This window comes from Pteropus medius, unplaced genomic scaffold (assembly GCF_902729225.1).
Source record: "Pteropus medius unplaced genomic scaffold, Ma_sr-lr_union100, whole genome shotgun sequence".
NCBI lineage: Eukaryota > Metazoa > Chordata > Mammalia > Chiroptera > Pteropodidae > Pteropus > Pteropus medius.
The window spans coordinates 3,719,077-3,738,967 of record NW_024349225.1 but is presented as its reverse complement, the minus strand read 5'-3'; the positions used below and the strand labels follow the sequence as shown (position 1 = coordinate 3,738,967).

The 19,891-nt window shown below is 34.6% G+C and overlaps 2 protein-coding genes across 2 annotated transcripts in view; one reads left to right on the top strand and one right to left on the bottom strand.

The window, feature by feature from the left end:
* Positions 1-6,328, bottom strand: part of TPR (translocated promoter region, nuclear basket protein) — a 57,106-nt gene extending 50,778 nt beyond the window's left edge. Inside the window, exons 1-5 of the mRNA XM_039881231.1 lie at positions 6,160-6,328; positions 5,486-5,794; positions 4,004-4,108; positions 2,065-2,138; positions 462-558 (exon numbers count right to left, since the gene is read on the bottom strand). Of these exons, the coding sequence (XP_039737165.1) occupies positions 462-558; positions 2,065-2,138; positions 4,004-4,108; positions 5,486-5,794; positions 6,160-6,229 (655 nt within the window). The 5' untranslated portion in view covers positions 6,230-6,328. The remainder of the gene's footprint in view (positions 1-461; positions 559-2,064; positions 2,139-4,003; positions 4,109-5,485; positions 5,795-6,159) is intronic.
* Positions 6,329-6,388: 60 nt separating this feature from the next.
* Positions 6,389-19,891, top strand: part of ODR4 (odr-4 GPCR localization factor homolog) — a 33,090-nt gene continuing 19,587 nt past the window's right edge. Inside the window, exons 1-9 of the mRNA XM_039881233.1 lie at positions 6,389-6,576; positions 8,159-8,279; positions 10,567-10,701; positions 13,704-13,799; positions 15,899-16,005; positions 17,062-17,098; positions 17,894-18,034; positions 18,815-18,910; positions 19,725-19,793. Coding sequence (XP_039737167.1) covers positions 8,181-8,279; positions 10,567-10,701; positions 13,704-13,799; positions 15,899-16,005; positions 17,062-17,098; positions 17,894-18,034; positions 18,815-18,910; positions 19,725-19,793 — 780 coding nt within the window. The 5' untranslated portion in view covers positions 6,389-6,576; positions 8,159-8,180. The remainder of the gene's footprint in view (positions 6,577-8,158; positions 8,280-10,566; positions 10,702-13,703; positions 13,800-15,898; positions 16,006-17,061; positions 17,099-17,893; positions 18,035-18,814; positions 18,911-19,724; positions 19,794-19,891) is intronic.

Sequence of the window (19,891 nt, the reverse complement as noted above, 5' to 3'; positions counted from 1 at the left end):
TCACCTGGGTATGTCAACTGCATTCTATACTATGTTGTTTATGTATCTTACGTTCCTGCCTCCTAACTCCTTTAGACTTTTTAAATATGCGCTCTCCTCTTTGGTTCTTACACTGAATGCTTACGGATAACTTAACCAGCAAGGGTGTAAAAAATGGCAGCGTTTAGCCTATGTAAATGAACTTTTAAACTGATTCCAACATGCTATTATAATTCTGTAGTATCTTTGCATGTAAACCGTTGTTGGAATTATTACTTCTTTGAGATATTTGTCATTTGTATATTTATCTAGACACTTCCTTAAATCTTTGATAAAAATCTAAAGATAATTGAGTGGGAGAAATATAGGCTATTACTCTGAACTCTATTCTGAGCTATGATAAAGAAACACCATTAGAAATAGACTGTGGATTAATTCCTAACACTGGTAGAAAAGAAAAGTGAGAGTGGAGCTCTTCATACCTGTTAAATATTCAAGTTCTTGAGACAGCCTCTCATTGGTTCTAATTAAGTCTCTTTTCTCAGCTTCTAACTCTTCCTTCGTCCTTGTAAACTGGCTCTGTCATATAAAGGAATAAGCATAAATACATTTAAATAAGAAAATCAAGTGGATTGACCAATATAGGAACTTGAACATGGAATTGTCACTTTAGTTAACATCAGCTGTGGTTTAAAAATGATTGGTTTTCTTTCTCTTATAACTTATACATTATAAAGTATAAAAGTTTATCTATTTGCTCAATATTTCTGTTCATATTTTGGATTATTTAAATTTATTTTTCCCCAGGCTTACGAGAAAACTTCCTGTATCACTTTTTATCACTTGGAAGTGTCCTATTATGTAAACATGCCTTTGTAAGACATTTAATTTACTTCCAATTTTTGCTGTCATTACATTTACACTTTGGTTCAAATTATTTCTCAAGAAACATCCCTACAACTAGAATTATTTAAAATCCTTAACATATTTAAATCAAAATGCTTTGCAGCAAGACAATGGCAATTTATATGGTTTTCTTTGAGTTATCAGTGGCACTCTCAAGCCACCCATGCCAGAACTAAAGGTTGTTTTAAAAAAAAAAAAAAGAAGAAATCAATGTTAACACGAGGAAGGGAAAAATAATTACATTGCTGTTGTTTTATGTGAATTTTTCTGATAACAAGTAGGGTAACATTTCATTAGTCACTTGTGTAGCTTCCCATCTTTTTAAAATTCCTTTGCCATTTCACCCTTGAATGCTTTTTTTTATTCTTTGAAAGTGCTCAGGTATTAAGGATATAAACAGTAATATTTTTTATTGAAAAGAACTTTAATGGTTTATTTCCATTTTAGTTTTTTTTCCCGTAGAGAACTTCAAATTGTCACTAGATCCATTCTATTACTCTGCCATTCTAAGTATCTTTTATATATGAATTATCTTTCAACCTCAAATCAAATGCAAATTTTAAAAAAGCAATGGAAAGAAGTCTGAAGTTTTATCTAATTCAAGAATCACTGGGTATGATCACTTTATTAAACTAATTGGTCAACAATCCTTAAAATCAGTCAATCTGTTATTCATATCACTACTCTAAGGTAATGATTTCCAATGCGGATTCACCCATATCACCAACTGTATCACAATATCTGAAATAATGCCTGGGCAACGGTAAGCATTAGGTAGAAAATTTCTAAGAGAAAGCAAAGGTGGAAGGCGGGTAGGTAAGTGGATAAGTGGGTAGATAGATGAATCTATGAACATCTATTCTACTGATAATTCTATGACACTTTACTTAAAATAAGAATTCAAAAACACACACACACAACTTAAGAGCTTCAGAGCTAAATGCAAGTGTTTTTAATATCAAGTATCAATATATTCTAATGAATAAAAGAAATGTCCAATCTATTAATAAAACATATGAAGATGCAATTAAGATATTTATGTATACATGTTTTTGTCAGCAGCTTCTCCTGACAGAACATCTGTTTCATCTTCCCATTGACTAATAAGCAAAATCAGAATAGAAAATATCCTCAAGTATTATGTTTACAATTAGCTTTATTCATAGAAATAACATTTACCTGAATGGAAATACTGCGATCCTGAGCAAATTCAAGTTCTTTGTTTTTCTCAGTTACTGCCTTTAGTTGACTGCCTGGATAAAATAAATTTTATGACCACACACACATAAGCTTACAACTTGCAATGCCAGTTTTTATCAAACTGCCACCTATATACATTTTAAAATTAAGAAACTGAGTATCACAAAGGCTGAGTTGTAAATCACATTCCAAATTCATAAATACATCCCAAATTTACTGTATTTCTAGACCAAAATTTTAAATATGCTATCCTTTCTCCAAAATCATTATTTGTGGTCTTTCTAGCCAACCTTCATAGAAAAAAGCATATGTAATTATCAATTTCCTTATTTTTCTAAGACACCTTCCAATTAAATCATAAAAAAACTCAATGAATTTTATTTACAAATAAGAAAATTGAGTTAAAAAAATCAAGAGAGTAAATAATAATACTTAAGCTACGTAAAATATACATAGAGTAAATCATGACAATGTATACCGTAATTGTAATTCAGCTTATTTATCGCTCTAAAGATAAATCTATAATATGGAAGGAAAAAAGTATGCTTTTGTTTTTTTACTGAATTATCAGTCACACAATGTCCACTTATAGTGGGCTATCCCCTTATTCAGTGCTCTTCTAAACACATGCAGATTAGAAAAGAGTGTAGTTTTTGAAGCTTTCTTCCATTAAAACTCATCTGTATCATGCGTCAGCAATTTAATAAGCAAATACATTACTACTACTTCCAGTCTTAAATTCTATTTAAACAATTGACTTATTAAATGCAAAAAACCTGCTAAATTAGTCTAAATTTTCTATTTTGCTGTTACTGTTTTCCAAACTTATAGATCCAGAATAAAATGAAAAATACAAATCTAATTGTATACTTCAGATGTCTTTTTAGGTTTACCCCCATCTTCCCCTCCCTCTCCTTTTTCTAGCTCTCATACAAGCAGCTGTAATCAGTCATTTTCTGAAATTCTTTAGCATCACTACTCTATAGAGCTTTTTATTATACCAAGGCAAAACTACATATAGATGATGAACTGGATCTAGCTACTCTACAAATATTTATGTCCTCATTATGTATGCATACCATACCATCATATGTATATCACGTTTTAAAGATGAGGTCTGCCAAAATTAGCTGAAGTTATGACCCAAACAAATAGCCAATGGGCATGAACCTGGTTAAGAAAGAGGGTTGAAGTACTGACCACTCTTCTTATTAGCTTTCTGAGTTCCCAATCAAATTAAAATCTAGCTATATCTAATAACGAATATTATGCCTCTACTCTGTAGAGGTCTTTTTTGACATGTGCTTTCTTCTACTGTCAACAAAGCACATAATACACATCATCCTCCTAAGAAATGTCAGGACCTTAATAAAATCTTGTGTACCTTCTAGGACTCAATGATGTAAGAAAACTAATGAAGAAGGAAATTACTCATCTTCCATAGAAACTAGGCCTTAAGTAGAAAGTATCCCGATTCATAAATATTTATAAAAATTATAACAAAGAGATTTAAAATATAAGTATAATAAACTACTAGGTTTTACTTTTTCGATAACAAAAATTAAGTCACTCTCTTTACCTTGTCTGTGCATAATGCTTTCAAACATATATCTGGTCAGTATAACTGCATAAGTGGATGGATATGTGGTTCCAGCCATTTTATGAACAGTGGCACAGTTAAATTTATATATGGCAAAAGAGCTTTTAACAGCACTCAGAATTAGAACCCAGGCCTCCTAACCATTAAGACCTGTGTTCTTAGGAAATCTTTACCACCGAATGAAAAATAAAATGTCACTATAAGCAAAAACAATGACCCTTAATCAGTACTTCATATACAGTAAGTAAATGTTTCCAAAGGAGTGTCTGAAGATTTCAACACTCCACAAATATTATAAAGATGTAATTGAATACTTACTGAGCTTCTCTAGCTCAAGACGCAAGCTTTGGCACTCTCTAGTTTCATTCACAAGTCTCTCCTGACTGTGGGACAGCCTCTTTTCTATCTCGAAGTACTGTTGTTCTACAGATGAGCAGAAAAAAAATTAAAATCAAACACAGATGTACACACAATTCTGATACTGCTACTTATTTTTAATAAGCTTAATTTTAAAACTGAATGCCCAGTATTGGAAGTGCACTCCAAATAAGCGATATCGAGAATGAATATGCCTTAATATTTCCAACTGACTTTTATGCATATGACAAAAGAAAATAAGACCTTAAAGGGGATTTTACAAATTACTTGTGTCTATTCCACAAATTATGAACTTCTTCAAGGCAGGTAACATGTCTTATTTATCTTAGTATATCCCTACACATCAGTAGGCTTCTTAGCATAAAGCAGACAAAAGATTTTATTAAATGGAGACAAAATTACTTAGATTAAAAACTGGTTTACTTTAAGTCTTGTTAAAATATATGTAATAATAAATGTGTTAACTTCCCACAGGAAGAGACTGAGTATGTACCATTTAGCACAGTATCAGGCACATAGAAGTCACTATTGTCAGTTCATGAATAGAATGCTGTGTACCATACTAAGTTTTGGGAGTCTGATAATTTTCAACATCAATTCTGCTTAGTAATTACATTTTTAAAGTAAAAACTTATTCAGAATTTTCAATCGATTTATCAAAACCCAGTACCAATTCCCCCAAACAACTGGTAAACCAAAACACACAACAGAAAGTTTGTATTTTACTAATGGTAATTACTTCGTTCTTAATCTTTTTTCAAGGATGTTCAAGTCACTACAGTGGGTAAATTTCTTATTTGACGGTCTACTATAGGCATTTATAAGCAGACCTTAACATATTTTCCATAAAACTCCAACTTTTAAAGGTAAGTCCAACATAGTAAACTTATTTACTACGAGTTCACTTTGCTTCCAACCCTGTCTTATGCACCTACTCATTTCTGCGAACATCTAGCTCGTGAGCGGCCCAGAGCGACACACAAAACAAGTGCACCAAGCAGACAATTAGACAAAGGCCTTTAAATGCAGGTGACTAGAAAACAGGGCAAAAATCATCATCATTTTACGCGCAACATACAAACAGGCTACTCTGGGCTTGCAAAGATAGGGAGTGCAGACTCTCTTTAGTCTGGTGTAAATAGACACAAATCTCCACAATTTCTTAACAACGTTAAGTGTCTCTCTATGAGACTTCCCTGATTACAAACGAAACGGACTTAAATGTGGATTAAAAATAAAAAAGGGTCCTTTGTATCAAACTATGAAAAAAGCAGGTAAGGAAAGGCCTAGGGTGCCCACGGGGCCGGAGAAGCGATGCTATGGGTGAAGTCGTAGACATAGTGCAAGCTTGCAAGGGGCTAAAACCAGCCATAGCTACGGAGGCAGGCCTAGAATTAGGAGCGAGAAAAGCATCGTACTTACCGCTCTCCACCTTAAATTTCTCGTGCCGCCCCTTCAGGCCATCGATCTCGGACTGCTGGTCTGCCAAGAACTTCTCAAGTTTGTTCTGGACAGACTTAGGCAGCTTGTTCAGCTCTGTCCGCTCCAGGACTTGCTGCAACACCGCCGCCATGTCGGCTGGGCCAGGGACCGCAGCGGCAGCGGCCGACGGAGCAGAAATCGAGAAGAAAGGCGAAGACCAGGAGGACCCAGAAGCCTGGGCGGCCGCCTCTGCCACCTCGCTCGGTGGCTCGCGCGCGCCTGCCCGCCGGAGACTCCCGCGGCGGGACCCTGGGAAATCGAGTCCCGCGTTAGCGGAGGCACCTGAAGCGCCACAGCGCCCGCGCCCGAATGCGTGCGCAGCCGCTGGAAACTGTGTACGCTGGGAATCCGAGTTCAGAGGCGGCCTCTGACCCGGTGGTGCTTTTGGATTTCCGGCTCCCCTTTCCACCCGCTTCAAGCCTCGCAGGCCTCTGGGAAACGTAGTTTTTTTCTCAACCCCTCCCGGGAGCTCGATTCCGCGTTGCCCGTTCGGCTTCCTCTTTTTTCCCCGCCCCCCGGCTCTCCTTCCCCGGCCGCGTGACCACTGTCCGCGAGGTGGCGCCACATAGTACTTATCAACCCACGTCCCTTCCCGAAGAGCAGGGCGTCCTTACCGTCAAAGCTTCGGGATGCCATGGGTCGTCCTCTTTGGCGGCTTCTAGACACTGAGCCACTAGAGGGCATCGGTCCCGGCAGGGCCGGACGGCAGGCGCCGGGCTACCGCCACGCTCTCAGTGGTGCCCGGAAGGGGGCGGGGTGGCGACCGCAGTCGCTTTGGCTGAGGCACTGCAGTGAAGGCAGGGGGGCTGCGCGCGTCATCAATCTGCGCCAGCCGACTCCGGAGACCCTGGGTTTGGAGTGGGAAGTGAGGTGTGGGAAGTCGTCGCTTTCTGATGAATTCATTGGCTGTGGATTTGGGACTAGAGGAGAATCTGGCCCCCGGAGGCTCGTATTTGCAACTTAAACTCCTTTCTCAGTCGGACTGACAGTGCGACAGATTTGTCCGCCACGTGTGCACATTCTTAGCACAGGTGAGTTTCAGCGTACGGGTGTAATTCGTGTGTGTGAGGGTTGTGTGTGTGTGCACTTGGGCACAAGAGGGCTTCCTTTTCAACGAAGAAAGAAAGGAACAGAGTGTAGGAAATATATGGACAGGCACTCCGGTACAACACACTTAATTCCAGTTATGACAGATTCACCTTATTCGAAACGGCATTTTAGATGCCTTTTTAAATTTTATTTTATTGTTGGTGGCGCGGTGGGCAGTGGGTAACAGTGATCCAACAGGAATTTAAGAACCCGGTTCATTTTTCAGGAAGATTTAAGGAAGCTAGGCATTTGTAACCTTTGTTTGCATGTTTTATGGTAACGTTGCAGAAGATGTTACCTTATATTTGCGTTTTTAAAATTGCAAAACTGTTGTAACAAAATTTTAAACACATTCTTTAAAACCACTTCTCATTGTTACCATAAGAGAACTACTTGTTTCCAGATCTACTTCTGTGACTTCTCAGCTGAATCTGTAGATTGTTTCATGTTTGATTACTCTTCTAAAATAATTTATTAAGTTATTTATCGAAAATAAAGCATTAATAATGTTGTTCATTCTGCAGTTCCCACAGTGCCAGACTTTTTGTATCAGTAAAGAGCTTATTGTTGATTTTTCCCAAAATATTTTATATTAGCACTTTAAGACTGCTGGTTTGTGCAGCATTGTACTATCCTAGGCCCACAATATTATGTTATTGATCTACCATTTGGAAAATGGAGATATTCTGCACTTGAACTCAAAGAATCCTAAAATTAGTTAGGCTAATTCTTTATTTTGTACACTAGGCAGAGTCCAGGGAGGTTAAGTTGTCATAAGTCACAATACTTGGATAACTTTTAAAGCTTCTGCTGACACACAACATTTCAGGAAAAATTGAACTGTGTAAGGCAAGATCTACCTTTTTAGCAGCGTCCTTTGTAAAGTATGGTTGGCTACATTTGAAAGTTTTGAAGGAACACTAAAAGAAATTATTTGACATTCAACTAGATTTCATAACCCAGTAGGTTTTTATCATTTTATTGCATTCAGAATCTCGTATTAGCATAGCTAGTAGGTGACACCTTGGAAGAAATGAAATTGCATATCATAATTTTGGAGTCACTGTCACTGTTATTCCTTGCAAGAATTAGGAATTATTAGGCTAAAAGGAAAGTAGTAAAATAGCCTTACGAAAGTTTAATATGCAGAAATGCATACTTTAAGTCTCTACTGAAAGCAGAAAGCCCTTTCTAAAGGCATTAATGATTTAAACAGTTCTAGTCTTAATCTAAACAAAAATGGTGTCAAAACCAACTTACTTGCATGGAAAAGAGGTATGGAAATAAGTTCCATCTCTCATGTCAACTCTGGTTGATTGGTAGTCATTTACTGCAGCACTGTGTTGAGAATTTTGAGCTCCATTTTAACTTTGCAAGTTAGAATACCCTATTTAAAAAGCAATTGCTGAAAGGCATAGGGTAGCACGGGGGCAGTAGCACTTCTCTCTATATAATTCTCCTCTTAAGAAAAACATTGCAAGTTGTGTTTTTTCCCTAAAAATACTATATATTTTTTCTCTTTAGGAGATTGAATTCATTCTCAAAAATGGGAAGAACCTACATTGTAGAAGAGAATGTTGGTCAGTATCTTTTAAACATCGATCTCCAAGGAAAGGCTTTTGCTTCTGGTCTTTTAATAGGGCAGGTATGTATCTTTTACTGTGCATTTATCGGTGAGACAAATTACCTGTTTATTCAAAGTAAAGATATGCTATTTAACGATAAACTCAAGGTTAGGGGATGGAGGGATGGCATGTAGACGTAAATTTAAAATAGATCTTTGAGGAAAAACGTGGAGAAGTAAGATAAACCTAGTCCAGGTTTGCTCAAGTTAGAACACATTCCCTTTTGACAATTTAAAAATTATTTATAATGTAGAAACTCCAAAATTAGAAATTTTACTGACTACATTACTTGTATTGTGTTTCCAAAGTGTTTTGTACGCTCTCCTAATCTTTATTAATTCCTGGTTGTTCCGTTATTTACAAAAGTACTTCTTGACAATTTTATTCCCATCCTAGTTTGTCTTACTTCAGACTTGTAGCAACAGTGGTCATATATTTTGTTGTATACTATAGTACCAATCTTATTGGATTTTTTTAAACACTGATTCAATGGAGAGGGAGGGAAAAGAATTGGGAGAAATTTGAAAATTAGACAAATTCTATTTCTCTCATAAGGTAAGCCTTGAAAATCGACACAAAATGGGCCAGAGATTTGGACAGTTATTTTGAAAACCATAAGCACCAATCTGTGTAATTGAAGGAAGACCGTATTCATCAGGAGGGAGGACTGATCAGCAATACAAAGGAATAACGAAAAAAAGAGAGCCACGTAGACCAACGGTCTATATCTGTCTAAGCACTATTTAGGGAGAGCGCTCTTGGACTTGATTTTGAGACCTACTATCACATATCGTGACAATTTTCTTTCTGGATATTTTATCACGATGGCTTAGAACCTTCAAATTGCATAATTAACTTTCCTTATTCTGATCTATCTACATTCCCAAGCTACTTATAATTTGATGCCCCGTGTTAACTACTTATAAAGAAAGCACTGTCTAGAGGACTCATTTATTTACTGTTTCATGGTCACAAATCTGATTTCTTGTAAGACAGAGTACTGACCCTGCGCTACTCACTCAACTGGTACTATCCTATGAGGCCTCTTGTTAGATAGCCCAACTGCCTCTCTTGGCAGCAATCTGAACTTCTTTTTGATTCAGGTTACTTAATATCAGTGTAGGGCTCTTTTTGCTAGGGAAAGGTTTTTCACTTCCCTTTATTTTAAAAAGTTTAAGGGAGGTAGAGTCGTAGAGAAAGATATGATCAGTAAAGATAAAGAAAGGCCAGCGAGAAATATCCTCTTCCAAACTTGCCTGATGGCACATGGACTGTTTTTGGAGTTCAGAAAACCACCATCTTACAAATGAGTCTCCCACAATTCGGGATGTTCTTTCTAGTCTTTCTTCATGCTGCCTTTTCATTCCCTCCACTATTCTACATGTTTTTCTTCCTTTTTATTCCAAGGTTCATTGCATTTCTCTCCTTCCTCTTAAGTTTATGTTTCCTACTCCTAGGGTCTGTTTCTTTTTCTTTTCAAAGTTATAGATTTTATGAAAGGAAGAGCTTTCTGAATCAACACCTACCTTTTTCTGTGTGCATTTGAATCTAACTCTCTGGAAATAACCTTTGGAGAAGTAATTTGTCTTTATTTTCTATTCTAGGATGCCACTAATGATGGGAATTTCAGGTCATATATGAGGATGACACCATGCTAACTTGTATTATCACCCTTATTTTTACTCTTTCTTTATAGGAAACTTTCACTATAATGAAACAGCTCTTAAATGGTCCCTAAATTTGTCTTTAGCTTTCCCACCTTTGGTTACAATTTAACTGCTATTAAAACTGAGGAACATAAATCCGATATTACTTCAATTATGTGTCTCACATCCCCTTTGTTTTTCTGTGGACACATGTAGTTCCCCCGTTATCATCATTTCAGCAAAAGTAAGATGCTCAAGATCATTTGTTGCTTTATTTCATTTGTTGTTTTTGTATTTGCTGAACCATCCAGTCTTTTCAAATTAAGGAAATAAATGTAATAACTAGAAAGTTGACCAAGCATATTCATTATCTTTTAGTTTAAATGTAGTTCATTCACTCATCCAGTAAGCCATTTTTAATGATCACTTTGTGATTCACATTTTGATGTCTAAATAAATAAGGGATGGATGTTAAATATATTCAAAGATAACATGAGAGGGAAATATTGTAAGGCTGTACATGAAAACTGCATTCTCTATAGATTCCGTTATAATATAGGTATTAACAATTTAAGCTGCTATAGATATTGCTCATGTCATAAGAACTTTACATTCCTCAATCAGATATCACTCTAATAAGCTTTTCTAATTTGTTTTTAAGTCTTCTTCACAAAAGGATTATGTGATCCTTGCCACTAGAACACCACCCAGAGAGGAACAAAATGAAAACCTCAAACATCCCAAAGCTAAGTTGGATAACTTGGATGAAGAATGGGCCACAGAACATGCAAACCAGGTCATTGTCTTCTTCTCTTTATATAGTTAAGTTTGTGTTTATTGACTGACAAAATAAAAGCCCTTTATCCTCGGGTTATTAGATTAGGACTTCAGATTACACATTCTTAAGTTTTCAAAACTTGCGTTTTTCTTCCTTGAAGTAACAACAAATGGTGGAACTAGAATATGTACCCAGGGAGTCTTACTTTTTGATCTTATATGCTGTGCTTTTCCTTTGTCAACCTTTATCCATTGTATTTTTTAAGGTATATCTTGTTATGGGTCATTTAGCTTATTTCCAGTTTTTCTTTACTTTAAAATAATACTAGTTATTGATAATATAATTTCTGGTCAGATTTAATATAGGCACTGAGGGAATAAAATCATGGTTAGTTTTTTGGGTTTTTTTTTTTTTTGGTAGCCTCAGAATTTATATTTTAACCAAAGCAGAAGACATTATTACTCAAATCGGTTGTAAGAGAAATGAGATAAAAATAGAAAAGTGCTATAGGAAATAGAGTAGGGAATGATTTCATATCTGCTAATGGCTGGATTCAAATAGCTTCATATAAGGCTCTGAACTTGAAAGATAAAGAAGACTTTGCCAGTAGAACTCAGGGAACACACCGGATACACAAAGGACAGTATGGATAGATGACCCAGAGGCATAAAAGTGAATGGAATGTTAGGAGAAGAGCAAGCAATTGGGTATAATTGAAACACAGGATATAAAAAAGAATATATTTAGATATAAGAGTGTAAGGGGCCAGTTATGGATGGTTTTAGAGTCCCATCCTAAGAAGTGAGGAGTTTGTTTGGTAGATAGTAGCTCTGTGATAGACTTCAAGAGCTTCTTATTTTGGGAAGGAGTTAATATAATTGATCTGTCAATAATTAGAAAATAATTTCAATGTGTCGGTCCAGTAAATGGAGACTGGAGACAGAACAGAAGACAGTATTTTCATGGTTTATAAGGAGAACTCCAAAGTATTAGATAAACGAATGCATGAACAAACTAATGCAGTGAGCTAAAACTTCATTGCCAGAACATTTCAGAGGAGCAGTTAATATCAAGACTGTTTGGTGATCACGTAGATGGGGAGTGAAGGCATGTTGTGAGAGAGCAGGGAAGATTGCTCAGGTGTTTAGCTTGGGCATCTGGAAAGATGGTGTCGCCATCCCATGGGGAGGAGACTGATTTGGGGGTAGGTGAAAGAATGATGAGTGAATTCACTTAAAACTAGTTATTGAATGGATTATATCATCTAATAAAGAATGTTGGAATAAGGTAAATGTAGAATTATTTCTTTCTCTAATCAACTTTAACTCTTAAGCACACACATGCTTATTGGTGTTTGTGTGTATGCATTTGTGATGGGGGGTGCTATTTAGTTATTTAAAAAAATCCAAGAAATACTTAATGCCTTTTTCTAACAAAAATATTAAATATTTTAAACTTAAGTTTCCCAAGGGTTTGTAAATATATATATACACACACATAATGTAGAAAGATGTATATTATATACATAAAAATGTATATATGTACACATACAGAAACATAAAATTTATATAGCAAAATAGGTCAACATTTTTGCCTCTAGAAAGAAATGGTTACTTTTATGTTTGTGGTTTTGAAAAGATATGCAGGTACCCCATGCTAAATATGAAAACTGTTCTTTGTTTATATGTCAAGCTTGTATTACTATAATAAGTAGAATTTATGAAGTTAGAGGGAACCACCAGCTGATGATACAATGCAGATATTTTATGGATTAGACTATGGTATCTGGTTTTTGGAACACTTAATTTTATGATCAGTTTGCTTATGCGTAAAGTACACAAAAGATACCCAGAGCACTTTTATCTCTGAGTATAGATTGTAGGAAGAAATCCATGTGGTAGTAAGAACGAGCCACAATCATGTGAAAAGAAATATCATATTATGGAGAACAAACTGGTAGTCTGTATCAGAAACCTTAAAAATATGGTAACTTCTTAACCTAGTAATCTACCTCATGAGATTTATCCTAAGCAAATAATTCTGTGTACACTGAAAGACTTGCCAGGATTTTTAACCAATACTATTTTAAAGTAAAGGAAAATTAAAAATAACATAAATGCCCAATGCATCAATAAACAGGTTTAAAAATTTGAAATAAATCTAAACAATAGGAACCAATGGATTTTCAAGTCAGATTCCCTGTTGGAATTCCAGGTTCTAGTATTCTGCTAAATATTATAGAAATATAAAGGTAGTTGAGAATTATTTCTTTCCTTAAAGAGCTCCCAGATCAACTAGTAAAGTACCCAGATAACTGTAATACAGGCTCGTGCGATAAGCCCCATGGAAAAACTACACGGAAGTCCCATGGCAGTTTGGAGAATAAAGGATCACGGAAGGCAGCTTCCTCAAGCTTGCTCTGAGCTATTCAATAGAGTCAGATGTGTAGAAGTATAAGAGAAAGTCAGTTCAGGCTGAGGGAACAGTATGAGTAAAGGTAGAAAGTTTAGAATGCCTAAGCAGATGTATAGAGAACAGTGAGAAATTTTTGATTGTTGAATATTTTAAAGTAGTGTCAAATGAGGCTCTGAGTAACAGATTAGGCAGATTTTAGAGAGTCTGAAATACCAGTCTAAGGCAAAATTGATATTTTATGTAACTGATAAAAAAGCTATTGGAAACATTCTAGAAGATGTTTTAGTCTTTGATCTCATGAAGTAAAGGGGTTTGTTTATTGATGTAGCTAAAGGGTGTCATAATTAAAGGGTTTTATTTATTAGGTAATTTTAGGGTAAAAAGTTTAGGACATTTAGGAAGACTGTGTACATAATGACACCCCATTCATCTTGGTTGTCAACCATTTCTTAGTATTTTAACTGATTTTTCAAAGTCTTTACCTCAGTGCTGTGCATATAGTTGGTACTTAGTAGATCTTTGCTCATTTAATATTTAGCTTCTCAAAAGGATTGCATATAATGCCAAATGCTTATATTAGCTAACACTACATTTCTATTTTTCAGGTATCCAGAATGCTACCAGGGGGACTTTTAGTTCTTGGAGTATTTATTATTACAACTTTAGAAATGGGAAATGATTTTCAAAATGCTCTGCGCAGAGTAAGTCTGAAATACCAAAATTTTTAATATGACTGAAGTTACGTCTTATTTTAATTGATTATCCATATATACAATGATACGAAGTTATATCTTATTTTAATTGGTCATACACATATACAGTGATCCTAGGGATAGTGTTCCATAATACTTTATGTTAAGATTATGTTGAAACAGCTTTTTCACCCACTTGCTTGGTATCTTATGTGTAGTAAATGCCAATATTTATATTTTCAGTCAAAGCTATGTATTTTAAAATGGTCTTCATTTTAAAGATAGTTTTTTACTATTATGAAACAAGTTATAGTGATTTATACAATGGCAATATTCTGCTAAAACTTCCGTTTAGTTCCAAGTGATTGCTATAATGCAAAATTAATAAGTTTTACAATTCTTTACCTGTTCAATTCTCTCAAGATTCTGAGAATAAATCATAAAATAACAACAATTAGATATTTTTTATTCCTAGACGGAGTATCTAGGAATTATTTTTGTTTGTTTGTTTTATTCCTACATCAATAATTTAGGTACCATAGTCTAGAAGTAAGTATGAAGGTCCACAAGCTTTATCCTTAAGCCTAAACCTAGAGCAAACGCCACAGTTAGCTTTCAGCTCTTTTCAGCTCTTTTGGTACTGAAGATCCAAAGGAGCCTTTAAAAAGTTGTTTCTCGTCCCAAGATAGAAGGGGACCCCATAATCCTGAAAAATACAAAACCCCACAGAATTCCCCCAAAACTTTTTGTAGTAATAATGTGTGCAGCTGAGAATCCCATATGCTACATATTCTTCCAGTTTTATAACCTTTCCTATTAAATGTCCCACCCTCAAACCTTTGATATTTGTGCCTAAGGGAATAAGAGAGGAAAAAGGAGATATTCTCCTCCCCTAGCAAGTTTTTCAACCTTCTGCCATCTTTTCTATGTTTAACAAATTTACATTTCAGTTATTCATCCTCTTTGGCATTTTGAAATACAGTCTAAATATATATTTAATAGCATTAGTCGTGCATCCTTTTGTGGTTGGTATTGGGTTAAATGGAGTGAATATAGGCTTAGTGCTAGAGAGATACAGTCAGGACCTCCTTTTTTTCCTTTCATATCTCTTTAGTTCCTAAGAAACATGTAAGACTAGAAATGTTGTATTTCAGAAATTATTGAGTTTCAGTTATCTAAGTTTGTTTCCATTGGCCTACATTCAGGGACACAATGAGAAATAATCTTATAAAACTTGTTAGCATTTCCCATAATAAGGTCATTGTTAAGAACTTTGTTATTTTATATAACATTGTCTTTGAAGAAATTTCTTTTGATATCATTATGAAGAAAGTTGTGCCTCTCTGATCAAGTGTTTTCAGCTTATGGCCCATGTGAATTCAGTAACAGATTAGGTTTCTCTGTGGACATTATTGTTAGAAAGCTTAGTCAAATTTATGAATCCTCCCCATATCAAATATGCATTTTTATAATTCTGATTTCTCGCATAAATTTGTTACTATTTCTGATTTTATTTCATTTTTATTATATTACTATATTTTATATGTTCTTATATATTTTCTTATATCTTTTTGATTTTAAATAAGAAATGCCAAATGGGCAACATGTTCCTTTTTAAAAATTTAATTAATTTATTTATTTTTATGGTGACATTGGTTAATGAAATCTGGTAAGTTTCAGCTTTACATTTTAACAGTAAAGCATATATATTTATATCGTGTGTTCACCTCCCATAGTTAAGATTTCTTTCTGTCACCACATATTTTGTAGGTTAAAAATCACTTGTCATTTCTCATTCTCATTAAAATAGTCCTTATTCTGTACTTCACTTAAATGTTAATTACCCAAAATTGATTTTTCATGTCCAGTTGATCCTAATAACAGTGAAGTTACATTTTTCTATTTAAAACTCAATTGCCCTATTTCCCTAAAAATGAAATCCATATGGTTAATAATTAGTTTCTCTCTTTTGAAGAAAAGGAAATTTAATGATAGAATCGTGGAATTTTAAAGCTAGGGGGCTTAGGGACATTGTAATTGTCCTTTTCTGCACTCACTTTTCTTCTTTCATTATGCATTTAATTGATGTGTACTTTCCTCTTTTTCAGCTAGTGTTTGCTGTGGAAAAATCTTTGAATAAGAAGAGACTATGGAATTTCACAGAGGAGGAAGTCTCAGAACGAGTAACACTTTACCTTTGCTCTTCTACAAAAAAGTATCTTTTATTTATGTGTTTATGTTTTAAAGAATACGATACCAAAATAATGTTCCTGCAAGTGTTCCCCCCAAACATCTATTTAAATCATTTAAATAAAAATAGGCATAGTTTGTAAGTTTTTCTATAAATAATGCATACTTAGGATTACCAATAATAATAATAGTAATAATGGCTGTTAATCATGTCTCAAGGTTGAGAAGGGTTTGAGAGGGGTGGCAAGGACTGGGGGATTCTGAACTCTTTCTATCAGTTCTACCCCTGAGCAGTGAAGCACAAAAGGTCTCCCCTGCAGAGAGAGAGAGATCCAACCGACAGCTTAGGCAAAGTTATACTTTTATTATCTTAAATTTTCACCTGTAAACAATTGCTATAGATAAAATGTTTAATTCAAAGCACAGGTGCATTGAGCTGGACAGTTAGGTCATCCAAGAAATTTTTATGTCTTTGGCCAAGATCAAGTGACACTAAAAGCCTGTTATAGGGCTTCCTTAGCTTTTTCCTCTACATCTTGCCAGGGCAAGCGTACCTCCCAAGCAAGAGGCAGCCTTTCTGGGGAATAAAGCAATGCAAAGTCCCAGTTGATGAATTAGGACTTGAAAAATTCAAAAAGCGGTCTTTCCTGCAGAAGTGGGCCTTTTAACTCCTTTAATATTTAACTAGAAAGTTACATGTATAGGATCTTGGACCCAATAAACATTCTTAGGCTTAACTTCATCCAAATCAGTACCTCTATTTGTTATAGAGGGTGTTTATTTGAGGAAAATTTTGCAAATGCTTTCATTCTATTAATTGTGATTAGCAGAATTTATAAGCAGTGGGAAATAGTTTAAAGCACCATAAGAACTATGGTCATGTATGTATATATATGTATATATATACCACATATATGCAAACATATATATACATATATGTGCATATATATCTTTAAGTGTATAAAGTGGTATGATTTTGTAAAAACTCTTGGATGCATGCACTTTAATTTTTCTTATTGTTTATTTTCTTTTGATGATCAAGAATTCTTTTTTCGATCATTTCTATCCTTAATTAGTAAAGAGTATTTTGTCGAACTTACGATGTCCATGATCCCAAGGTAAGAAAAATTGCTTTTTAAAGATTTTTCTGTGTTGCAAACTAATTTTAAAATAAAATTTAATTCTTTATTTATTTTTAATAGTTTGCAATGCTATATAACTTGCTGCTGATGTCCACAACCACCTGCAGCTTTTTATTTTGAAATATAAGTAATTTCGTTATAGGCAAGGAAAATTTTTTTTTTTATTGCTAAACTTTTTGTGTTAAGCTCCCCCTGCCTTGTTTATGTGGTTAGTATTATATTTGAGAGACGTAGTAAAAGTATGTGGTCTTTTGGTAGCTGCAGTGCCTGGTAAGCAAGCTACCTGTACTCAGCAGAATCCATACTAACATTTTACTACGGTGTCTAAAGCAATGTGAAAAAGTAACTTTGCAGTATTCTATTTGCAAGGGTGGAACAGAAGGGAGAATGTCTGACACCTAGTGGTCTCCCAGTAATTATTTGTTTCACATCAGAAGCTTCAGAACTGACACTGTTGAAACTTACAGATGAGAACTAGAGGACCAGAGGACTTGTCACAATTCTAAACGTGGACTATCTGATCCTTTTTCAGCCTACCTCTGGGGGAAGGGAGCTGCCAAGTTCAGTATTCTGAAGGTTTCTGAACTTAATGCACGCTTTATTTTTATTTAGTTTCAACCTATTGCCCTTTGAATAAAGGATTTGGTCAAATATGTTAGCTATCAGCTTGTGTGAGTTATTACATTGTCCATATTATAATGTTTTATTGACCTGTATATTTTACCTAAATTACATGTTTTGTGGTTTTTTCCCCCTTCCTCACTGCTAAAGAGTTCAGCAAAACCAGCAGATTGGAAGTATCAAAATGGACTGTCAACTTCATGGATTTCTTTAGAGTGTACAGTTCATATTAATATTCACATCCCACTGTCTACTACTTCTGTCCGCTATACTCTGGAGAAAAATACAAAGGTATCAGGGTAAAATGAATTTTCTTTAGTGATTGCTGAATAGATAATCTGCTTTTATTCTGGGTGTGCCATTTATTTTATAATTCTCAAAATTTGCATTTTAATTGTGACATTGTTATGGGTAACTAATTTATTACCCTAGCCAGATTAGAAATTTAGAGGTGGGACAATGTCATAATACTAATGTATTTAGCATAATAGGTGCTCTATAAATATGTGTTAACTAATCTATAGTTGTATACATTGTTAAATATAGTTATGTAAAATATAATTATGTAAGAAGATAGACTGGTCTTTTGCTTTCTCTTAGTTTTTAGTTTTGTTTTCCCTTTTCTGGTCCTTTTTAAAAATATCTATACCATTCTTTTGTTTATATCTCATTTCTCTTCTGTTGAGGCAAATGGAGCATGGAGCTTGCTTATTTTTTCCTCTTTAATACTGTTTTATATATATGTTTGAGGCTCTTTCCCCTTTCTCATATTTTTTAATGGGAATTATTGAATTTTATTTGACTGTGGTCGTGTAGTTATAAAGTTTCCTAAGTCTGTGATATTAGTATTAATTTGGGATAAAGATTGGGAAAACTATTATTAAGTATAGGTAAGGTGCCAAAAATTGGGGATATACTATTTTGCTGTTAATAAGACTGAGTTTAAATACCACATTACTGATACTTATGGTTTTTTACCATTTCAATGTATTAAGTGAAAAAGTAGAATCTAGAGCGTTTAATTGAGATGGTATTATATCTGAAAAATATCCATGTTGTGTTTCTTTTAAGAATGGACTTGCACGCTGGGCCAAGGAAATAGAAAACGGTGTTTATTTGATTAATGGACAAGTTAAAGCTGAAGATTGTGACCTATTAGAAGGACAGGTGAGTTAAGAGAAGATCATCTTAAGAAATTATTTGTGCTTAAGGAAAAATAAAAGATGAGTTTAGTTTTTTAGTTCTTGCCTTCATGAAAACAGTTTTCATCTACTTATTTCTAAAGTCTTTTAAAATAAAGGGCAAATGTTTTTCTCAAAATGATGAAAGATTATTTCTGAAATAATTGGAAGCCTGAAACTTGAAGAAGGGAATGTCTTCTGAACTCCCATCTAATTTCCAAATTGTAAACTGCTTACTTAAAACTAAAGGCATATATTCTGCCATGATAGCCATTTAAAGATTAAGTTTGGCCATGTTATTGGAGGAGTTGGTACAGGCTTCTAAAATAGCTTTGATCTGAAGAGAAACACTGGTGACCTCTCTTTTCAGAGCAAGGATCAGCTTTACGTAAAAAAAACAAATGTTAAGTGTTTTAGACTTTGCAGCCATATGGTCTCTGTTGCAACTATTTAGCTCTGATGTTGTAGCATGAAAGCAGTCACAGACAATATTAATGAATGATCTTGGTTGTGTTCCAGTAAAACTTTATTTATAAAGGCTGATGGCAATCTGGATTTGACCCATACACCATAGTTTGCCAATCCTTGCTTTAGAACACAAAGTAGGGAATTAATGGTTTTTAAAAGTATACATTAGACTGATAGAGAATACACAAAGTAACATATCCATAGAAAAATCTAAAATAAAATGATACATTTTCCCCTCTAAGTTACTTAGTATATGTAGAGTAGTTCCTGAATTGTCTTGTATATTCCACTCTAATCTCAGTAATATGGTTTTTTAACCTTTTTTTTCCCAGAAAAAATCTTCTAGAGGAAATGCTCAAGCAACTAGTCATTCTTTTGATGTCAGAGTGCTAACGCAATTGGTAAATATTTAAAATCCTACTGATCTAAAATACGTTATTTCTTAGAATAACCATTATTAAATTGTTTCTGTTTTCGTTTTTATACTTGGAGAGTCAAA